Below are 21,639 nucleotides of genomic sequence, written 5' to 3'. Positions count from 1 at the left end.
TGTTTTTCTCTTTAATCATAAAGGTTGGTTTTTGCTATCTTATATCCTTTTGCCAACATATTAAAATATTAATCTATATAATACAAACAAAAACACTTTAGAGCATAAACCTGTATAAGTGGCATTATACTTAGCAGTGTTAGATAAGAACGTGGTTAAAGTCCCACCCTTGTTTCATGTCCTACTACACATTTTGGTATTTTTGATATTTAGTTCTTATTATGTAAAATAATAAAACAAATTAGGTTCATCCAGTTAAATATTTTAGGATCTACATTGCTTGGGTCTTTGTCATGCCAGGCTTTGACGTACAGTGAGCTTGGGCCAAAAAGAAAACAGATCTAACTATCCAATGAAAATTGTCAACTCAAATTTACGGCAAGTGTGATTACAGGGGCAGCATTTCAGTAATAGGGCAAAAAGTTGCCTTCAGATGATAGCTTCAGATGATAACTTTTAGTAACAAACCTGTACAATGGAGGAACAGATCAGCTGTCCAAGGTTATCACATACTTAGTGGATATTTAAAAAAAAGTTAATGCTGGTTGTTCATTGTTAAAGGAACACTATAATAGTAATGTAGTTGTTCTGGTGAGTATAGTCAGTCACTGCAGGCATTTTCATGTAAACACTGTCTTTTCAGAAAAAAGGCAGTGTTTACATTGCTGCATAGGGACACCGCTAGTGGCAGTCACTCAGATGGCCACTAGAGGTGCTTCCTGGGTCAGTGCTGCCCAATGTACAGCATTGATGTTTAGCGTCTCCACGCTATGCATTGAGACACTGAACACTCCTCATAGAGATGCATTGATTCAGTGCATCTCTATAGGGAGATGCTGACTGGCCAGTGCAGCATTTGGCTCCATCACAGACCTGCCTCCTGGGCTGAGATCATCAGAATTGACAATCTCAGCCAATGCAATGCTTTCCCATAGGTTAGCCAAGAAGGCGTGCATTGGTGCAGACAGCGCCGGTGCAACAGGGCGAAGCTGGAATAAAGGTACATTTTAGAGCTATTTAAGGGGGGCAAGGAGGGGCCGGCTACACCTGAAAAATGTTTTAACAATATAGGGTCATGTATACACGTTTGTATTTTCTTTATTTGTTCTACAAGAAACAAAATAGGATATATTATGGCATCTTTAAAGGGATAATGTGGTCACAATAACTATGTCATCTCTCTGAAACAGTTCCCTGGCACTGTCCCAACATTCAGAGTTAAACATGTTTAGGGTCATTTAACGATAAATAAGGGTCCCTGGTCTCCCTCAGTCCGGCCCCTTCAGGGTGTGTAGAGACTTCCTTGTAGTTGGAGCTCTGATAGGCTTAATGCAGTCAGCTGGCACTCTCAGCCAATCACAGCTGCCCATTGCTTCTCAGGGTTATACTTCTTCACTAGGCAAAGCAACACAGAGGCTGCTGGGGGACTCTCATTTAGCATTAAAACGTAAAAACATTAAAAACTTTTTTATGCTGAATTAAATGATGGTACCTGGGTATTCAAGACACTATAACCAGTTTGATGAGATGAGGCAAATTCAGCGCTTTCAGTAAGGGACGGCGCTTCCTATAGGCCAAGTAGGCGGCCGCCTAGGGCACTGCTTTAAGTGCCCTAGGCGGGATTATTTATTAATTAATCAGAGCGTGCCGGCCATGTTAACGAACGCTAGGGAGCGCTTACATTGCTGCTAACTAGTGCCCAGTACAACAATGGTCCGGCGGCATCCACCTCAGTCCGCTCAGCCAGGCCCCCCTCCCAGTCATCAACTGCGGAAGGGCGCTTCAAATGCCAGCTCCCACCCCTTGCCCTGTAAGTGGTGACAAGTGGGCGGGAGCACAGCAGCGGCAGGGCTGTTACAGGAAGTGAAGGCAGCCAGGCAGAGGAAAGATGGACACATGAACTGCAATGAAGGTAAGATGTGTGTCGGAGAATGTGTGTTAATCTGCTTTAGTCAGTATGTCTGTGCATGTCAGTGTGTATCTGTATGGCTCAGTGTGCGTCTGCATGGGTCAGTGTGTGTCTGTATGGCTCAGTGTGTGTCTGTATGGCTGAGTGTGTGTCGAATTGGCTCAGTGTGTGTCTGTATGGCTCAGTGTGTGTCGAATTGGCTCAGTGTGTGTCTGTATGAGTCAGTGTATTTGTCTGTATGGGTCAGTGTGTGTCTGCATGGGTCAGTGTATTAGTCTGTACATAAAGGGAAATATAGGAGGGGACTATATTTAAAATAAGAAAACCTACCACAACAAGAGGACATAGTCTTGAATTAGAGGGGCAAATGTTTAAAAATATCAGGAAGTATTACATTACTGAGAGGGTAGTGGATGCATGGAATAGCCTTCCAGCTGAAGTGGTAGAGGTTAACACAGTGAAAGAGTTTAAGCATGCGTGGGATAGGCATAAGGCTATCCTAGCTATAGACTAGATGGGCCGAATGGTTCTTATCTGCCATCACATTCTATGTTTCTATTAGTGGGTGAAGCGAATGGGGCATCAAAATGTTTTTTCCTAGTGCGGCAAAATGCTTGCACCAGCCCTGCTTACAGCGTTCCTTTAATTTGAGGTTCTCAGGAAATAGAGCCATCTGCCTGCCACTGTGTTTGCATTTAAAAACATTATAACCAGGCTTAGATTCCTTGTAGGTTTTTTCCGTCTCAATGTGTGCTCTATTACAGTGCCTATGTAGATAGGTAGGGCTTACAGACAAAGCTTTGTGTGTTTTGTGAAAACTCAAGCATGAAAAGTGTTTTGTTTTGTTACCAATAAAGAGGCCTGTGTGAGTCATGTCCTTATGTCATGTTACGAATTTTCAGTAGAAATTGATTCAACTTTAATCCAACTGATTTATTTACCAAAAGTGAAAGATAAAGAAACGATCAGTCTGATATGCGTTTATCATACAAAAGGTCAAATACTAAAAATCAACAGCAAAACATATCATAGAAACCCTACCATGAATCTACTCACAATGTGAAAAAGTTTAAAGGTATATCAGCAAATTTCTTGACCAGCACTTTTCATGTAATGTTTTCTAAATATATACACTGAACAAAATTAAAAATGCAACACTTTAGTTTTAGCCCCCATTTTTCATGAGCTGAACTCAAAGATCTAAGACTTTTTCTATGTACACAAAAAGCCTATTTCTCTCAAATATTGTTTACAAATCTGTCTAAATGTGTTAGTGAGGACTTCTCCTTTGCCGAGATAATCCATCTGTAACGGAGCTCCTTGTACCCCTGGCTGGGTACCTCTGCTAAGGACCGCTTCATAGCTGGAACAGGGGAAAAACCACAGCACTTCTGCCAACAGTCGCCATGGCTTGACTGGGGTCCTGGAACCGCTCCCTACTGGAGCTGAATGGGTAACTCCTACTGGGAGTTGTAGTACTTACAAGGAATTTTCCCGTTGAATCCTCAATGCTGGAACAAGCTGGAACAGTGATTAGCCCTTTCCCCTCCCAGTAACCAGACGACACATAGTTCTGGGAGTACAAGCTGGAATTAATTTATTCAGACCAACTAGACGGTTTTTATGCAAGTCCCCATGCATGGGGTTTACAGTGACATATTCCAGGGGCATTCCTCACTGGACCTGAGAGGGGACTATGACAAAATACTGTAAGTACATTGGCTCTCCGGTCCAGGACAATCCCACATAAAATAGGATAATCCTTCCCCTGTGCTTGGGAGATAATTGAGTCAAGGATTGTACTAAACTCAATTATCTCCAGGCACCAAAAAAAACATACATTTTAACAAAAACCCAGAAAGTACCTTAAAACCCATGGAAACCCCACGAAAGTGATATCCCCTGATAGCCCTGATCTTGGGGACCAACATATCTAAACATGGCCTCCGTTTTCTCCAACACGTGGCGTTCGGCCATACAAAAGGCGGGCACACAGGGAGAGCACTTAATCTGTGTTTTTTATTTGTAGTTAATGAGCCAGGGGAGTGGTTGGTTTTTGGTAGTTTTATCTACCGAACGAGAAAAATCAAAGTTAACAAACTAAGTGTGTGGTTTATTTACATTGTTCCCCCTTAGTTCCATGGGTCGGCATAACCGCCTAGATTTGTCGGGATAAACCATAAGCATTGCCGTTCTGTTTGCCTAGCCTGTACTGCATGGTAAAATTGTAGGGTTGCAGGGCCAGGCTCCAGTATAACAAACGGGTATTGTCTCCAGCGACTCTGTTTAACCAGATGAGGGGGTTATGGTCTGTCATTAAAGTAAAGGGACGACCGTAGAGGTATGGTTGCAACTTCTTTAATGCCCACACGAGAGCCAGGCATTTCTTCTCCACGATGGCATAGCTGACCTCTCTAGGTAATAGATTCCGGCTGACATATGGTCCATCCAGTCGTCCCCCACTTGACTCAACATGGCTCCCAGCCCAAACATGGAGACATCTGTGTGGACAAGAAACTTTTTAGTATGGTTTGGGGCGCCAACACATGTGCCTCGCTCAGCATCGTTTTGAGTTTTTGGAAAGCTGCCGCGCACTCCGTGGGACCATGCTACCTGTCTGGAAAGGGACTTTTTGGTCAGGTCGGTGAGGGGCTTGGCCAGGGCACTGAACTCGGGGACAAACTTGCGGTAGTAGTAGGAATGCTAGTACCTGGGTCTTGGTACGGGGTTGTGGCTGGTTGGCAATAACCTCCACCTTGGCAGGTTCGGGTCGCTGTTTTCCCAAACCCACCCTATGGCCGAGAAACTGTACCTCGGCCATACCGACATGGCACTTATCAGGCTTCAGAGTGAGCCCCAATGCCTGAATTCGCTGCAGTACCCTAGATCGGTGTTCCAGATGGTATTCCCATGTGCAGCTGTAGATGGCAATATCATCCACGTACGCACATGCGAAGTCCTGAAATCCCTCTAGGAGCCTATCGATCATCCTCTGAAAGGTAGCCAGGGCATTCTTTATCCCAAAGGGCATAACCTTAAACTGGTATAGCCGAAATGGGGTAACAAATGCTGACTTAGGAATGGCCTTTGGACAAATCTAGGGTAGTCAAGTAATTCCCCCCAGCCATACGATCTAGTAATTTGTCTATCCTAGGCATAGGGTAGGCGTCGGTTACGGTCCTGTCGTTAAGCTTCCAGTAGTCAATACAGAAGTGAGTCGTGGTGGACTTGATAGGCCCTCAGTAAGCCCAGCACCTCTGCTCTTTCCCGAGGTGCTGGGCTTACTGAGGGCCTATCAAGTCCACCGCTACCTGGTGGAAGGGTTCCTTGATGATGGGTAAAGGGTGTAACTTGGCCTTCGAGTGATCACCCCTCTTCCCTATCTTTTGGCAGGTGTCACATGTCCTGCAGTAATCTTGCAGTTCCCGTGTAATCCCCGGCCAAAATAAGTTCTGGCTCAGACGGTCTTTAGTCTCCTGGACCCCCAGATGCCCTGCTAAGATGTGCAGTTTTATCACACAATGCCACTGATGTCGCAAGTGTTGAGGGAGCATGCAATTGGAATGTTAACTGCAGGAATGTCCACCAGAGCTGTTAATTTCTCTACCATAAGCCGTCTCCAAAGGCACTACAGGAATTTGTTGGCGCTTTATAAATAAAAAAATAATAATGACAGAGCAGCTTTAAAAAAAATGCAGCCAGCCAGATTTAATAAGATGGCTGAAAAAAATATAATGCCAGCATTGACTGCGGGCTGGATGGCTACTGGTTAAAATTATGAAGGCTAGCTGGACTGACTGTTGAGATATTATCAGGGTACTGTAAGTATTTTGAGAACTGAGATAGTTTATTTTCATTATATTTTTTTGAAAAGATCGATATCATTTGTAAGAATTATGGTGGAAAAAGAGCCTATCGGACTAACTTAAACCTATTATTTAGAGACATATATAGATATACTTTGTGTCTCAGCAGATGAGATCTATTTGGCTTTTGCCAAATTAATTTGATATAATTATTTTCAGAAGTTTACTGTACAAACTGAAAACAGCTGGTAAAGGTGAGAATGTTTGGAAACTGGTTGAAACTAAATGGTTTAAAAATAAAGTTAAAAACAGACATTTCTCAGCTGGTGATGTCCTGGGTACAGTACTCTTTTTTATTAATGATTCTGTAAAGGGCATTGTATTTTTGTGTCAATACTAGAAAATTACACAAAATGAGATAAACGTTATAGCCTGAACATAGTGGAGATGGATGTAGCTAAACTAGGGGACTAGACAGGCAAGTGATAGGTGAGATTCAAGGTGCATAAATGTAGAGTTACGGATTTGTGACGGATGCAATTTATACTCTAAATGAGATTAGACTGGATTTATTAAAAAGAAAGACCTGATGTTTACCATGCACAACCAATAGGCAATATTAACCAGCAACTGGAATGGCCTGAGAGGTAGTGCCAAATATAAAAAAAGTATTTTTCTATGTTTCTATGTATTCATTCTAATAATGGAAATATAATGTTGTTTCTTTATTTTTTAACAATATACTAACCTATGGTTCCTGATGACCCCAGACACTATAACCACTACAGCCCCCTGTAAATTATGTTTCCTAGAGGATCATATGTTGTGGCTTATTCAAATCACAAAAATAAACTTATGTGGCTTGTTTTTAATGGGTATAGTTTTTAGGGGATCCTTAAAATTATGTTCTCACAAGTGGTTTAAAAAATAAGTTTCTAAATATATCGCTATTAATTTCAACATATGTTTTCCTGTAACAAAGTACACTGTAAAACAAATCCCTGCTCCCTTTGTGTAAAATTATACAAAATCTTTATAGTTATACATAAATAACCAAGACAGTCAAAAATTGGCAGCAGCACAGATGGCTTCAACTTGGAGAACTCCCAAAGAAAAAACACTGTTATCAAGGTCAAATCTAACAAAACTCAAAAGAATAATCATTACACACACAGCAGAGAAGGTGGAAATGAGTTAGTGAAGACTACAGGAAGGTGAGAAGGGCGAGAGAAATGCAAATTAAAAAGTAATGTGTGGTAAAATCATACAAGAAACTTTTGCAGAAGTTGAGATTAAATGGGCTCATGAAAAGATGATAATATCTCATGAGAAATATCTTGTGGGAGCCAACATTTGCAAATACCTTAATGGGGCTAATTTTATTATGGAGTCAACTATTCTACCCCAAAGGACACAGAGACTAAGCTAATCAGTCAAAATGGAGGACATGTCTATAATTTGAGCATATGACTTCCCACAAGTCTAGCTAAGGTGTAGCAGGTAGGTATTGATATAGTCTAGGGATGCAGCAGAATACAATTCTGGGGTTTTACAGTAGAAGAACACGTCAAGGCTACAATATGCACTGCAATATTCCAATATCTGTGTGGAAAAATACAGGAAACAATGCTTCTGTTAAATTGGTATACATATGTGGTGAAAATGTCACATGAAAAGACTCAAAATGCTCCAGGTTTTGTAGTTTTGTATATTGCATACTATGATGGTGGTAACCCAAATATTGAAATAGTCACATCTAAGATTTGTCCACTTAAGCTCCCAGAAAACTGGCATGCATGGGGGGGATTGCTGGGTGGGGACATTTACAGTACTACATACCTCACAGGTGTCCCTATTTAGTAGGGATAGTCCCTATTTTGGGCCCAAATCCCTCTGTCCCTCTTTTCGAGGGGCTTCATATTGTTGGTGTGTATTAGTGTATATCAGAGCTCCACAGCAATACTACTCCCAGTAATGTGTCTTTATACTACAATAAATGTGTTTAGAAGTCAGTCTGTGTAAATAAGATATATATTGTTCTTGTTCTTAATTGCATTTTAGTTCTAAAAAATATTAGTAAAATTTCTCAAAACAGCATCACCCCTGGCTTCACCCCTTTTACTAAAAGTAAAGTGTCCCTCTTTGCCTATTTGAAATATTGGAGGCATAGTACTAGGACACAACTGGTCTGTAAAATTTGAAATATTGGGGGCATAGTACTAGGACACAACTGCTCACTGTTTACTAGACATGCCCCTGCTCGCGGTATAGCGAGTAGGGGCAGAATTTACTAATACTAAATAATCTTTAATTGGTATTAGTAAATTTGGCTGAAAGACCAATTTAGGTCTTTCAGCCTTTTGGTAGATAGCTCCCTAATGCCGTGGGAATTAGGGAGCTATCTACTAAGCGGCTGCAAGACACAGCCGCGGCACGAATAGGATCAGAGTTTCATTCATGCGAATGAAATTCCAATCCGAACAAAGTCCCGAATTGCGTCCTAACATGAATGAACAAACTATTCTCATTCTGTTAGGATGAAATTCGGTAGTTTCTAAGTGACAGGACATTCGGGAATACTGACAGGAAGCATTGCAAGATCACAGGTCAATGGTGAGAATTGCGGGAAAATTGCTCTGACCACCGGAAATGAAGCACACTTTGATCCTCTGCTGGTCATAGCTGGTCAGGCGCAGGAAATGTTCATACAACAAATAGTCCCTACTTTGTCTTATGATTTTAAAGAAAACTAGAGCAGATAGGAGAAAATGAAGAACAGATCCTGACAGAGGGAGAGAAGAGGAATCGATTAAAGGTTGGTTCGGCATGACAGTACCAATTTAATACTGCAAATAATACATGCAAAGAGAATACTGCTACCTGATGTATGATCGGTTTTAGCATCCTTCACAATCTTTGATACATTGAATCTCATAAAAAGCAACAGCCTATAAGAGTGACACAGATGATCTTCATACAAATGTGTTTCTATAACTCCATCAACACCAGCATTTTACATCCCAGTCTTCACTCATCAAGAACCACCAATGGTCCATTAGTTAGGGATTACACAGTTCTGCTACAGTGGATATAATTGACCACCAGATTTTGTGAACTGGCTTGGGAACATTGACATTTTAGACATTTTAGATTTACACAGGAATACCCATAATAAAATCACATTTCATTGCTGTATTGGGGGAACATGTGGAATGAACAATGCAGTTTACATTTTATCCAATGTAGCCCTAAAGATGGTCTGGTAATCCTAGGTACAATCTATTGACGCTGGTAAACCCTTTCTCACATCATTGCGTATATAATTGTGCTACAATATTGCTACAATTTACCAACCACGAACACACACGTACAGCAAACAATGACATGATTGTTCCTAGGATAAAGTAGGGTAAATAACACAAATCCCTAAGCAACTACAGTAAGCTGTGGCCCCATTATATTCCGACTTCTTTTTCCCTTTAAGTACAAAACACTTGCCCCCAACAGAGCATCATATCTTTCCATGCAGCTCTGGAATATGTATTTTCTACATCGTCACCCATGAAAGGATACTTCTTGCTACTCTGATGCACACTGACATGTCCACATTTAATATTCAGCGTTGTTAATAAAGACTGTATCCCAATCAGAAGGGAGTAACAGACATGTTTTATTGGGACAGTCCCTTCCCCCCCAATCTACATTACAGACACTGCCCCAGTTCTTACAAAAGGGGGGATTTTTATAGGGCTGCTGTCTGCAGGATTAGCAACATCCCTATTGTTTTCAGAAGCGTCTGGTCCATCCAGCTGAACAGTCAGCGAGATCATTCACTATACACAACATTAACCTTTTCCTGTACAACAACACCCATTTCCATACCCTCTCTTGACAGTAAATCTGCCTGCCAGTTTTCGGCAGAGGACAAGATGTTATTTTAGGAGTTAAGAGTTAACAGCTCGTCATGCAAGTGATTACTTTGAAGGGTTTCTTCTACATCAAGGGTCGCTAACGAGCTTGCATTCCCAGTAGGATTAATGTCTAAGGATGACTAATTACACAAAAATGAAATTGCCAGGTTTTGTGTGATACTTTATATCTGAAGTACATTTACAGGGACAGGTATGACATTGTATTATATAGGAAATTATGTTACAAGGTAAACAAGGACAACACAGGAAAATTTATGTGGTGTAACAACGACAAAGGGGATGATCGTGGGGGAGATAAATAATCCATACACACATATTTCGAGTACTGGTAATCCATGGGGGAGAACAGGGCAAAAATTCGGCAGAATTAGGGAAAGATCACTGGCTGAGCAGATGTGTATATATTAACATATGAGTAAATGAATGGGGTATTCCAATATGTTTTACTGGACAAACAACATTTTGGAATGGCAAACTTTTGGTCTATGTCCTCTTGACTTGAAAAAGGGAGCAACTTCAGAAATCTAGTTTTTCCAATATATTTTATGTGCATTAAAATAGCATTAGTGCTATACAGTTATTTTGCATCCATATCACTAGACTTATATGGCTACACGAGACCAACTACCTAATCTATTAGACAACCCTTAATATGGTATCCAGACCCTTCTCTACTACAAATATATTTTCAGCTGCCTCTTTCATCTACTAATACGACACCCTACGCTCATTACTGTGGCTCAGGTGTCACAGAAATATATAACATGACTCCCTAAGCCGTAGTTAGGAGATTGCGTAGAACTGACAAGCAGCAGAAAATTTCAGGTCAGAGAAAGATAGAGAAAAAACAAACTCTGGTATTTTTGCATTTGCAATTATCCTTTTCAGTTCTTTCTGTCTAACCCAAATGCTACAACTCTTTCGTTATCAACCATGTACCCCATTCTTTCCACTCCATTACATCACCCATAGGCAGGAGTCAAAACACTTTCTCCCCTTTAGCAATGCCTGCTCTTTTCCACTATTCGACTTAGATATAATTTCTTTGTGTTCATTCTGCATTCTCGTTTCCCCCATCCATCTCCAACCATTGTACTGTTCGTGTTTAAACAAGTTGTGGGATGCAGAGACGTGTTATTAAAAGGGATTTTGACAATAGTCATGTGTAGGACGAGAGGAATTCTTTCTAATCTCCCACAATAATCCTGTGACCAAGAGACACGCTTGAGAGCTGGAAACATTATAGTTTTATGAAATCTGAGCCCAGAAGGAAGAAAAAAATGAAGTGATAACAAGATATTACCACTGAAAAACAAAAATATATAAAAGCTCTTTAATGTCTAACTAGCAGGCAGGCAAGTTTCAAACCATTCAGTCTTTACAAGGCCCAGTGAGCAGGGATGGAGGGGGGGAGATCTGAGGCCACCCCTGCTCTGCAAGTTTATTAACCCATTGTACACATCACTGCTCCTAGGTAGCACAGTTCCCGAGTGGGGCTTACCCTTAAACCTACTAGACATGTCACTGTCATTAGTTCACACACCTTCCTGCCCATGGATAATGAGAACAATGATGAGAGGTGACCAGACAGTGATACAGAAGCTTCCTAAGTGGCACTAAAGAGGTAGAGGACTTTGATCTCTTTAGGGGTGGTTAGTCACCAGAAATAATGACATGTTTGGGATATTAAGATCCAGAGTCAGAGTTAGCTTGCTTGTAGCCTGTAAAGACTTACGTATACATTTCCTCTCGTTAAGAAATACTGTACTTACACAGACATATTTTATGGACACCAATACACTTCAGATCAATGTAATTGCAGTCTTTAAATAAATGTATCCACACATATTAACATCCAGAACAAAACATGCATCACCATCTCAGCATAACATTGTAAAAACCTCTCATACAGAAGTTCCTTATTGAAAAAAAAGATATCAGAATTCCCTTTATTAATTAATTTCATTCCATTTAATTGATAGATGTATATATCTATAAGTTTTATATCTATATACATGTATGGGTATGAAATATATATATAAACTTTTCCTTTATAATATCTTCTATTTATCAAAATATAACATCCAATCTCTCTCCCTACAACTCCTCCTACCTCTTCATATAGCAACCCCCTATTAAAATTGTTTTGTATCTTGCTCTCACCTGTATACACAAAGGGTTACCCCTCATAAATATACTACCAGTTCAAAATATAAAATATCTACAATGATATCACACTCTCAAAAGAAAATGTTCACCGTCTATTTTCTATAAATGTATCTTTATTCCTGAGGAAACACATTTTTGATCTCCATATACAAGGAGATTAATAGAAGAATCAAAAACAACCTCTACATAAAACCTCACCATATAAAATCTCTCGATAACTCCTCGTATCTCTCCTTATAACCTCTCACTATAACTCCTCCTATCTCTCCATCTAACCTCTCCCTATAACTCCTCCTATCTCTCCATCTAACCTCTCCCTATAACTCCTCCTATCTCTCCATCTAACCTCTCCCTATAACTCCTCCTATCTCTCCATCTAACCTCTCCCTATAACTCCTCCTATCTCTCCATCTAACTTCTCCCTATAACTCCTATCTCTCCATATAACCTCTCCCTGTAACTCCTCCTATCTCTCCATCTAACCTCTCCCTATAACTCCTCCTATCTCTCCATATAACCTCTCCCTATAACTCCTCCTATCTCTCCATATAACCTCTCCCTATAACTCCTCCTATCTCTCCATATAACCTCTCCCTATAACCCCTCCTATCTTTCCATATAACCTCTCACTACAACTCCTCCTATCTCTCCATATAACCTCTCACTATAACTCCAATGTCTTCATATATCATCTCTGTATCTCATATGATCTCTCCATATAACATCTCACTATAACTCCTTCTTCCTCTCTATATAACCTCTCCCTATAACTCCTCCTATCTTTCTATATAAACTCTCTCTATAACTCCTCCTATCTCTCCATATAACCTCTCACTATAACTCCTCCTATCACTCTATATAACCTCTCCCTATAACTCCTCCTATCTCTCTATATAACGTCTCCCTATAACTCCTCTTATAACTCCATATAACCTCTCCCTATAACTCCTCCTATCTCTCCATATAACCTCTCACTATAACTCCTCCTATCTCTCCATATAACCTCTCTCTATAACTCCTCCTATCTCTCCATATAACCTCTCACTATAACTCCTCCTATCTCTCTATATAACCTATATATATATAACTCCTCCTATCTCTCCATATAACCTCTCCCTATAACTCCTCCTATCTCTCCATATAACCTCTCCCTATAACTCCTCCTATCTCTCCATTTAACCTCTCTCTATATCTCCTCCTATCTCTCCATCTAACCTCTCCCTATAACTCCTCCTATCTCTCCATCTAACCTCTCCCTATAACTCATCCTATCTCTCCATCTAACCTCTCCCTATAACTCCTCCTATCTCTCCATATAACCTCTCCCTATAACTCCTCCTATCTCTGCATATAACCTCTCCCTATAACTCCTCCTATCTCTCCATATAACCTCTCCCTATAACTCCTCCTATCTCTCCATTTAACCTCTCTCTATATCTCCTCCTATCTCTCCATCTAACTTCTCACTATAACTCCTCCTATCTCTCTATATAACCTCTCACTATAACTCCTCCTATCTCTCCATATAACGTCTCCCTATAACTCCTCCTATCTCTATATATAACCTCTCCCTATAACTCCTCCTATCTCTTCATATAACCTCTCCCTATAACTCCTCCTATCTCTCCATTTAACCTCTCTCTATATCTCCTCCTATCTCTCCATCTAACCTCTCCCTATAACTCCTCCTATCTCTCCATCTAACCTCTCCCTATAACTCCTCCTATCTCTCCATCTAACCTCTCCCTATAACTCCTCCTATCTCTCCATATAACCTCTCCCTATAACTCCTCCTATCTCTGCATATAACCTCTCCCTATAACTCCTCCTATCTCTCCATATAACCTCTCCCTATAACTCCTCCTATCTCTCCATATAACCTCTCCCTATAACTCCTCCTATCTCTCCATATAACCTCTCCCTATAACTCCTCCTATCTCTCCATCTAACCTCTCACTATAACTCCTCCTATCTCTCTATATAACCTCTCACTATAACTCCTCCTATCTCTCCATATAACGTCTCCCTATAACTCCTCCTATCTCTCCATATAACCTCTCCCTATAACTCCTCCTATCTCTCCATATAACCTCTCCCTATAACTCCTCCTGTCTCTCTGTATAACCTCTCGCTATAACTCCTCCTATCTCTATATATAACCTCTCCCTATAACTCCTCCTATCTCTCTATATAACCTTTCCCTGTTACTCTATAAAAAACTCTCTCATTAATTCCTCCTCTAATGCCATATAGTGTCAACCTCCTCAACACAGCATCAGAATTAATCGCTCAAAAAAATAAAATTATAATACTAGTACTAAAAATAAATTCTTCCTACAACTCACACTTGCATTCTAATTTATTATTATCAGTAAAACTGGATTTAACAAACACACATGTATAATTATAAAGACTGTGCCCAATTAATAAACTTTAGCCAACTGGTAATCTCATATAATAAAAATACTTGAAACCACAGAAGTTATTAATTAACCACAAATTAAGTTCAGAAGGTTGTCTTAATAAAAGATCACACAGAGGAGCGTGACTCTGTATATCAAGAAAAGCAAGGGAGAAAAAAAAGGAATCAAATAAACAACAAACAAATAAATAAATACATCAACATAGTAAAGTAGATACTGGGGGAAAAAAAAACCACTAAGGAAAAAGCGGATAAATAAATATAAGGGCATATGGACAACCAAATAAACTGCAGTTATAGAGAAAATGTACAGAGTGTTGGAGGAAGGAGAGAGCAATAAGTGGAGGATGTATTGAAGACATAAATGAAGGTGAAGTATGAATATAGTGTATGGGAGAAAGGATGAGAACACATGAAAGGACAAAGCAGGGTTGAAAGTAAAGCAGAACATTTGGAGGGGGGTTAAAATGGTGGACATTGCAGGGAAGAACAGTTGTAGATGGGTTAACTAGTAGAAGATGTATATGATGAGTCTGAACATGTATGGTTTAGAAAAACAAAATCTTACAAAGAAGATATAGTGTGTAAGGGATAAAGAAGATGGAGGTGTAGGAGAGAAAGGTCCTCAAGTAGGAATAAAAAATAAATGGGGATTAATGGTAATAAGCATGAGAGACTAAGAGTTGAAAAATATATGATGGGGGCATAAATTATTAGTTTAGTTTGGGGGGAAAGGAAGACATTGGGGATGAGAGGCTGAGATTTGTAAGAAATTGGTGGTAGGAGAGATAATAGAAATAATATATTAAGGATGGGTAAAGGGGAACTAGGAGTGTAAATCTGGAAATAGAAGGTCTGGAGGACAGGGCAATGAAAAGAAAGGTCTGAATATATTTTGGAAGACGGTTTACAAAAAGTGAGAGGTGGTGTTATATAACTGAAGATGTTAGAAAAACTAGTGATGAAAATAAACAGGCACATGGTCCTGTGACTAAGGATGGAGAGATTTGGCAGTGGCATAGGTTAATCTGGTGTTAGAGGGTCCATGAGATAGACAAGAAGTGGGTGTAGAGAAGATGAGGCTGATTACAGATGAGGAATAAGCAATAAACTGAGAAAGGAGGGAATAAGGGATTAAGAGGAATACAAAAGGATTGAAAGGGACCCTGATTTTAGAGATATGGGGGAAAGCATATAATGCAGAACCCATTATATAATTTAAATGTTGTTAGTCCACACAGAGGACTAATTAAAGAAAATGCTAAACATAGCAGATTAATTCAATTGAAGAGTAAAAAAAAAATAAACAATGACGTGAAATAATCCAAACAGATATTAGCTAAATAATGAGAGAGGTGAGTATAAAATAGAGAGGGCATTGGAAAAAAAGTGGGAGGGGGAATTGGGTAAAGGAGGAAAAAGAGGGAGGAATATAGGAGGAGTATTCATTGTTAGGGGCAAATAGGGGTAGGAGGAGATGGGAGTTAAATATAATAGCCAGGAAAGTACATTGTAAAGTATAGTGTATGTGTGTGAGGAGGGGGGGGGGGGGGAATACGTAGTTTGATATTTCGCAATACTAGATTAAATTGGAGAAAGAGGAGAAGGGGAAGGACATGAAAGTACGAGGGAACTGGAAAGTAGAAGTAGCACAGAAAGGATGGTTAGTAATGGCAGGGTTTGTAGAGAGAAGGGGACAAGTCTGAAAACATTAAAGGGCTAGCAGGCCAAGTTATTGGAAGAAAGGAGTGAACTGCGACAAGGTAATGAAAGGGAATGACGGAGAGGTGAGAGAGTGTACTGCAGACAATGGGGAGAGAGAATGGGCAAGACTGGATGCCAGGAGAATTAGCTACCAAGGGGGAGCACAGAGTACAGGTAGACATGGGGAAGGAGGGGGGCAGGTGAAAAGAGGGGAGAAGGAGAAGAAGAAGTAGCAAACAAGTGTTGTAAAGGAATGGGTGTGAGCAGAGGAGGGAGAGGGGAACAGTAAGTGATATGGGGAAGGAGGGGTGAGAGGAGGAGGAACAAAAGCAACCAGTGACTGACCTGTAGGAGTCTCAGTCTCCAGGGGGAAGCACAGGGGGGCGACCAGGAGCAACAGTGCCAGTTGGGGGTGCATTGTGCCCCTCTCCCCCTTTTTCTGTCAGTCTGGTGTTTTGGCCCCTGTAGCCCAGCCTGTTCGGCTCCCCCCTCTGTGGCAGGCTACTCCACTCCCCTCTCTAATCCTGCCTGCTCCAGCACGGGAAAGTTGCAGAGTGGAGAAGAGTGTCAGACTAGCTGTGTGTATCGGAGCTGACGTCATTCGCTCTAACAGCGAGCTCGCAGCAGTGCCCTCTGCCGGACAAAGACACACCACTTGCGTCTTCTGGATTCAGAAGGCAGATGGAACAACAGCGCCATCTACTGGGCAGAAAAGGACAAGACACCATCATAGACCGACATCGTAGACTGTATTTTTCGCAATAGTTCGTTTGCTGTCTTTCTGACTGTTCTTTGCTAATTTTCAAGCTATTTAGACACCATCAGAACACATTTTCGATTATTGTAAATTACACAGCCATGTCCTCTCTGATATTTGAAACAACAATGACAATTATATAAATATATATATATTATTATTATTTTTTTGCGGCGATATAGACTTTGTTTTATGCACCAAACATGCTGCAGCAGTAAACAAGGAACAATAGACTGCAATTTAAAACAGTATTTATATTTTACATATCATTTTCCAATAATATGTGTCATTTTATGTCAATAAAGCAGTGTTTTCGAACATATTGTGTACTCCTTTTATCATCATATCTCATACTGAATGTCCTTATGTATGTATTTCTCATTTCTCTATCTTGTATATTACAATTTCCTACTTTATATAGTGAAAATAACTATGTTTGTCAAAAATGTTAATGATGGCACATAAACAAGCTGGGATTGTATCTGTAAAACCTGTAATTTCATTCCCAGCACCGACTCAATGTGCATTGCTCATTCTATCATTAAGTCAATGCACCCCTTTCTGTTTACTGATGAGTATTAGTTGCTATGTTCATGCCTCCTTCTGCAGTAGATCTACCGAGGTCTAGGGTATTGGAAATAACCGGCATACTAGTCTATAGCATACAGGCTAGCTGCATGTCAGCACTATATTATGGGTCCCATATGTATACATTTCGGGTTTGCCAGCTAATATGGAACTTGTCACCTGGGAGACAAAATTTAACATTCTTGGAAAATGTATCATGTCTCTCAAGGTCTAGAATTGGACATAGTCTACAATTGTTCTTTATACATATGGCTTAGTGTTGCTTCTACATCCAGTAGATTTATTCTGCAAGGTGGCAGGGTGATTGCATGTTTGACTACTCCATTAATTCCAACTAGATAGTTACAGACATCATATATTTTATATTGATAACCAGACATTGTGGGTGGAACTCACTGCTAGTGTTAAAAAGTCATGCCTTATGTTTTATACCCCACCTCCTCTAGACTGTAAGCTGGTTTGAGCAGGGTCCTCTTCATCATATTATTCCTGTATTTTTTTTTGTAATTGTCTCATTTATTGTTAGATCTCCCCCTCTTGTGATATTGTAAAGCACTATGGAATTTGTTGGTGCTTTATAAATGCCAATAATAATTATAACAATAATAATAATGTACCCATGTATTACGGTTTAGAAAGACAGTCCCCAGAGACATCCATCCCCTATTCTTTATTCAAGTGTTCCCTGGCATTCTTTTTAATGGTGTTCTATGGGATGTGAGGTATTACTGTTCATAATATTGTAAAGCGCTACGGAATCTGTTGGCGCTATACGAATGGCAATAATAATAATAATAATAATGAATGTAACAATAATTTTCATTTGGAATGTCCTACCTGCATTCTATCTTTATTTTCGTCTTTTTCATTCATAGATAGATCAGGCAAGACACTTTGAAAAAAAAACAAAAAACAGGGTGCTATAAATGCAAACTGGTGTCATACACAGAAGGATTGCTACAAAAATATCACTGCAACCAGAGAGCAAAAGTGTGATTGGCAGTGCTTTTCACTGAAGTGTTAATTGTCAGGAAGTTAAATTGAATTTTAAATGCAAAGCCAAAGTAGCTGACCTGCAAGCAGAGCTGCCTTAAATAGTAAACTCACTTTTCAATTCTCACTTTAGTGAATAATATTGTGAGTATTACAAGGATATTGTCCCCAAAAACAGATTCTGATTATAAAATGCTATTAAGTGTTTGCTTAAATGATTACATGAACTCTGTGGAACCCCACACAAAAGTCAGAAAGCAATAAAGGTATAGTAGATTAAATCTAGGCATACAATTTGACATCAGAAAAGACCTTTAATCCATTATTGGTTCAAGGCAATCCTCCAACATTTCCACGTGATGTTCAATCTGTAGACTACAACAGACAGACTGTCAAAGTCAATGATGCCTGTTTTATCCTAGTATACCATGGAAAAGACAAAAAGATAAAAGGTAAAAGAACACAGTTGCTATGCAGAGAATGGTTTGAAATCCCGGGGATAACACTAACGTGGATGCACAGTAGGACATTAGATACTACAAATGATTCAATACATGGTTTTGGTAAGGCTTTTGAAGAAGGTCTTGGAAAGCATAAAATGCATCCTATTCATTTTATCATTGATACAAGTGTGCTCCAGTATCCTACAAAGTCAAGGCAAGTTGTATGTGTCCTGAAATGCAGACATTACTCATCTTGTGGCACAATGCATTCTGGTACCAGTCATTCTTGCCACGCGAGGTCTATGCACTGACTATAAATCTATCATAATCAAAGTATTGCTGAAAAATCTGCATTAGTTTCATTATACATTGCTAAAAAGAGACATTTGTTTCAAATCTAATAGTACAAACTCAGCAACACACCATGAGTTAAACAACTGACAAGCTTCCCGTGTGATCCAAGTAATTAACGATAGACCTTAAAAATGAGGGATATGCCACAATTATGACAGGTATTACAACAATCGTCTGGTGTGGAACTAAAAGAAAATGTGTATTTGGATCTGCTAGTGTTGAATTCAATGGGCACAGGTTGGCACGTAGGAGTAAATGCATTTTCAATGTCCAATGTTTTCTTTTCATACAGTTGTCTTTGCTGCTGTACGATTCTGCATTTAATCAATTTTCCAATAAATAGATTTTTTTTACGCTTTCCTTTGTGAGAGTTTAGCTTCTTTAACTCAGAGTGGGTCGTGTTTGGCAGGCTTTGTTTTAAACGTATTCCCTCCTGAATTGTACAATCTGCTGAGCCCTGTTCCTTACCCTTGACTAAATGTTTTGAAGGTATTTATCCATTGATAAGATCTGCTTTTTGTTGGGGCTGTTTTTACAGTGTGTGTTGTGTTTATAGCTTAAATGGATATCAAATCATTTCTACCGATGTCAGAGTTGCATCCGTTCAAATGGCATCGTGACTCCAACATTAAACAATATGTATGAGCAAGAACATTTTCTGAGACTATTTCATGTTTACGATTTGTTCTTCTTCAGCAAACTCAGAATAAAATTTGACTGACAAGCATGATAATGTTTTTAAATGGTTACTCAAACCTTAAACTAATTTGTTTTTAAATAATACACTCCACTCCCCCAAAAAACTACAGTTTAGAAATATAGTGTCAAGACATAATTATAACTAATAAACTACCTCTAAAACTCTGCCCGGGTGACAGTCAAAAAGAGACGAAAGATAAAATTGGCAACATGGCTGGTTGAGCGTTAATGTATTAAAGAAATAAAAAAGCTCCAGCACAACATTTATTGCCATGAAGTCTCTATTAAACGTTTTTTTTAAAAATCACAGTAACTTTTAACATTTGCAAGTGACATATCAGTTAAAAAGAAAAGAAAATATGGGCTAATTCCCAGAAAGGGGAATAGTCCAACCTTGTAATAACAATATCCCTAAATTCTAAAGTAAGAAAAGAAAATAGGTGGTACTATTTAGAGTGTGACATAAAATCTATTATCATGTCCAAAGATTGCAAGTAACAAAGTAGTAGTGTGTCTAAATAGCAAAGTCACCAAAACAAGGTGGAGCACCCTCAAGCTTAAATCCAATATTACCTATGTGATCCACCCTTAATCAAGGAAAAAGAGACATTTAACCCCTTAAGGACCAAACTTCTGGAATAAAAGGGAATCATGACATGTCACACATGTCATGTGTCCTTAAGGGGTTGAAAAACACATGCTAAGAGAAAGATAGGTACATGTAGGGAGGGTGTTCGGGGGTATGTAGACATGTAAAATGTATGATGTATGATACCAAAGTAGTCTCACTGGCACACTTGTATACATGCGGGGGAAAAAAACACTATATAAAGGGCTTACATTTCTATTTTGGAACAGTAAAATAGTGTACTGTAAACCTCCACAGACAGCAGTGTATAGGACCCCTAAGTAGGAAAGTATATCAATCCAAATATATATAGATATAAAGATCCAAGGGGGTAGGAAGCGAAAAGAGACAGAGAAAAAATGCGTCAGCTGTGAGTGTTTGAATACTGACAGCGAACCTACCAGCCCTCTCTCCCTGTAAATCTAACTAAAAGGACAGGATACAAAGAAAATACAAGTTGTGAAAAGTACATAATGCGCAGTAAGTGTAAGGTTATGTGTGAGACATATAGAGACAGACGTGCGTTTTGGTGCTTAGCAAGGGACCAAACACCGTGTTTTAAAGGGAATGCTGGGATAGAGTCTCCAACATGTAGCCAATAGTTTACTTAAATTGTGAAAGAGACGTCTTCCTAAGCAATCCTTCCCCAGGAGAGGAGGGAATTATTATTAAATATGGCTTGTGAATTAATTTCAATCCGTACAAAATTTGTGGTAGGAACAGAGATCACCTACAAGGTGTGTGTCATTGAAGATTGTTGCTCCACCTCCTCCTGTATAACAAGATGGGAGGTGGCATGTTATAGATGCTTGGGCTCATATGAAAATTACCTCTCAGACTTCCCAAAGGGGTTGCACATATGGATGTAAAGGTGTAATCTAAGACATCCAGAGCAGGCCACTACATGCAAGAGATATTGTATGCATATTTTAGGTAATGTAAGTATGTCAAAATGTAAAAGATATATCAGAAGAAGAGATGTTGAAACATTAGAGGTTAATGGACGAAGCAGGATGTCAACGTAGTAGGTCCATATCAACTTAGCATAAACCATGTATTTATGCCGTGGATATGTAAAGGACCCAGATGCTGCAAGGGTTACGTATCAGTTGACCTTAAGTGGAAGTATGTGCACACTAAACCACCATCTGGTTAATGTCCTAAAACTATAATAAATTTAGTCACTCACATAAACCTATTTCAAACAAGGAGCCAAATATAAATGGTGATAGTAT

General features: G+C 39.5%; 1 protein-coding gene across 4 annotated transcripts in view; it reads right to left on the bottom strand.

Annotated features, from left to right (window-relative positions):
• The window catches only part of PTPRU (protein tyrosine phosphatase receptor type U), a 69,215-nt gene extending 52,709 nt beyond the window's left edge, over positions 1-16,506 (bottom strand). For all 4 annotated transcript variants that reach the window (XM_063454404.1, XM_063454423.1, XM_063454414.1 and 1 more), the window contains exon 1: positions 16,288-16,506. In XM_063454404.1, coding sequence (XP_063310474.1) covers positions 16,288-16,360 — 73 coding nt within the window. In that variant the 5' untranslated portion in view covers positions 16,361-16,506. The remainder of the gene's footprint in view (positions 1-16,287) is intronic.
• Positions 16,507-21,639: the final 5,133 nt, after the last annotated feature.

This window comes from Pelobates fuscus, chromosome 1, assembly GCF_036172605.1.
Source record: "Pelobates fuscus isolate aPelFus1 chromosome 1, aPelFus1.pri, whole genome shotgun sequence".
NCBI classification, from domain to species: domain Eukaryota; kingdom Metazoa; phylum Chordata; class Amphibia; order Anura; family Pelobatidae; genus Pelobates; species Pelobates fuscus.
The sequence above is the reverse complement of the archived record's forward strand: the minus strand, read 5'-3'. Positions and strand labels throughout refer to the sequence as shown.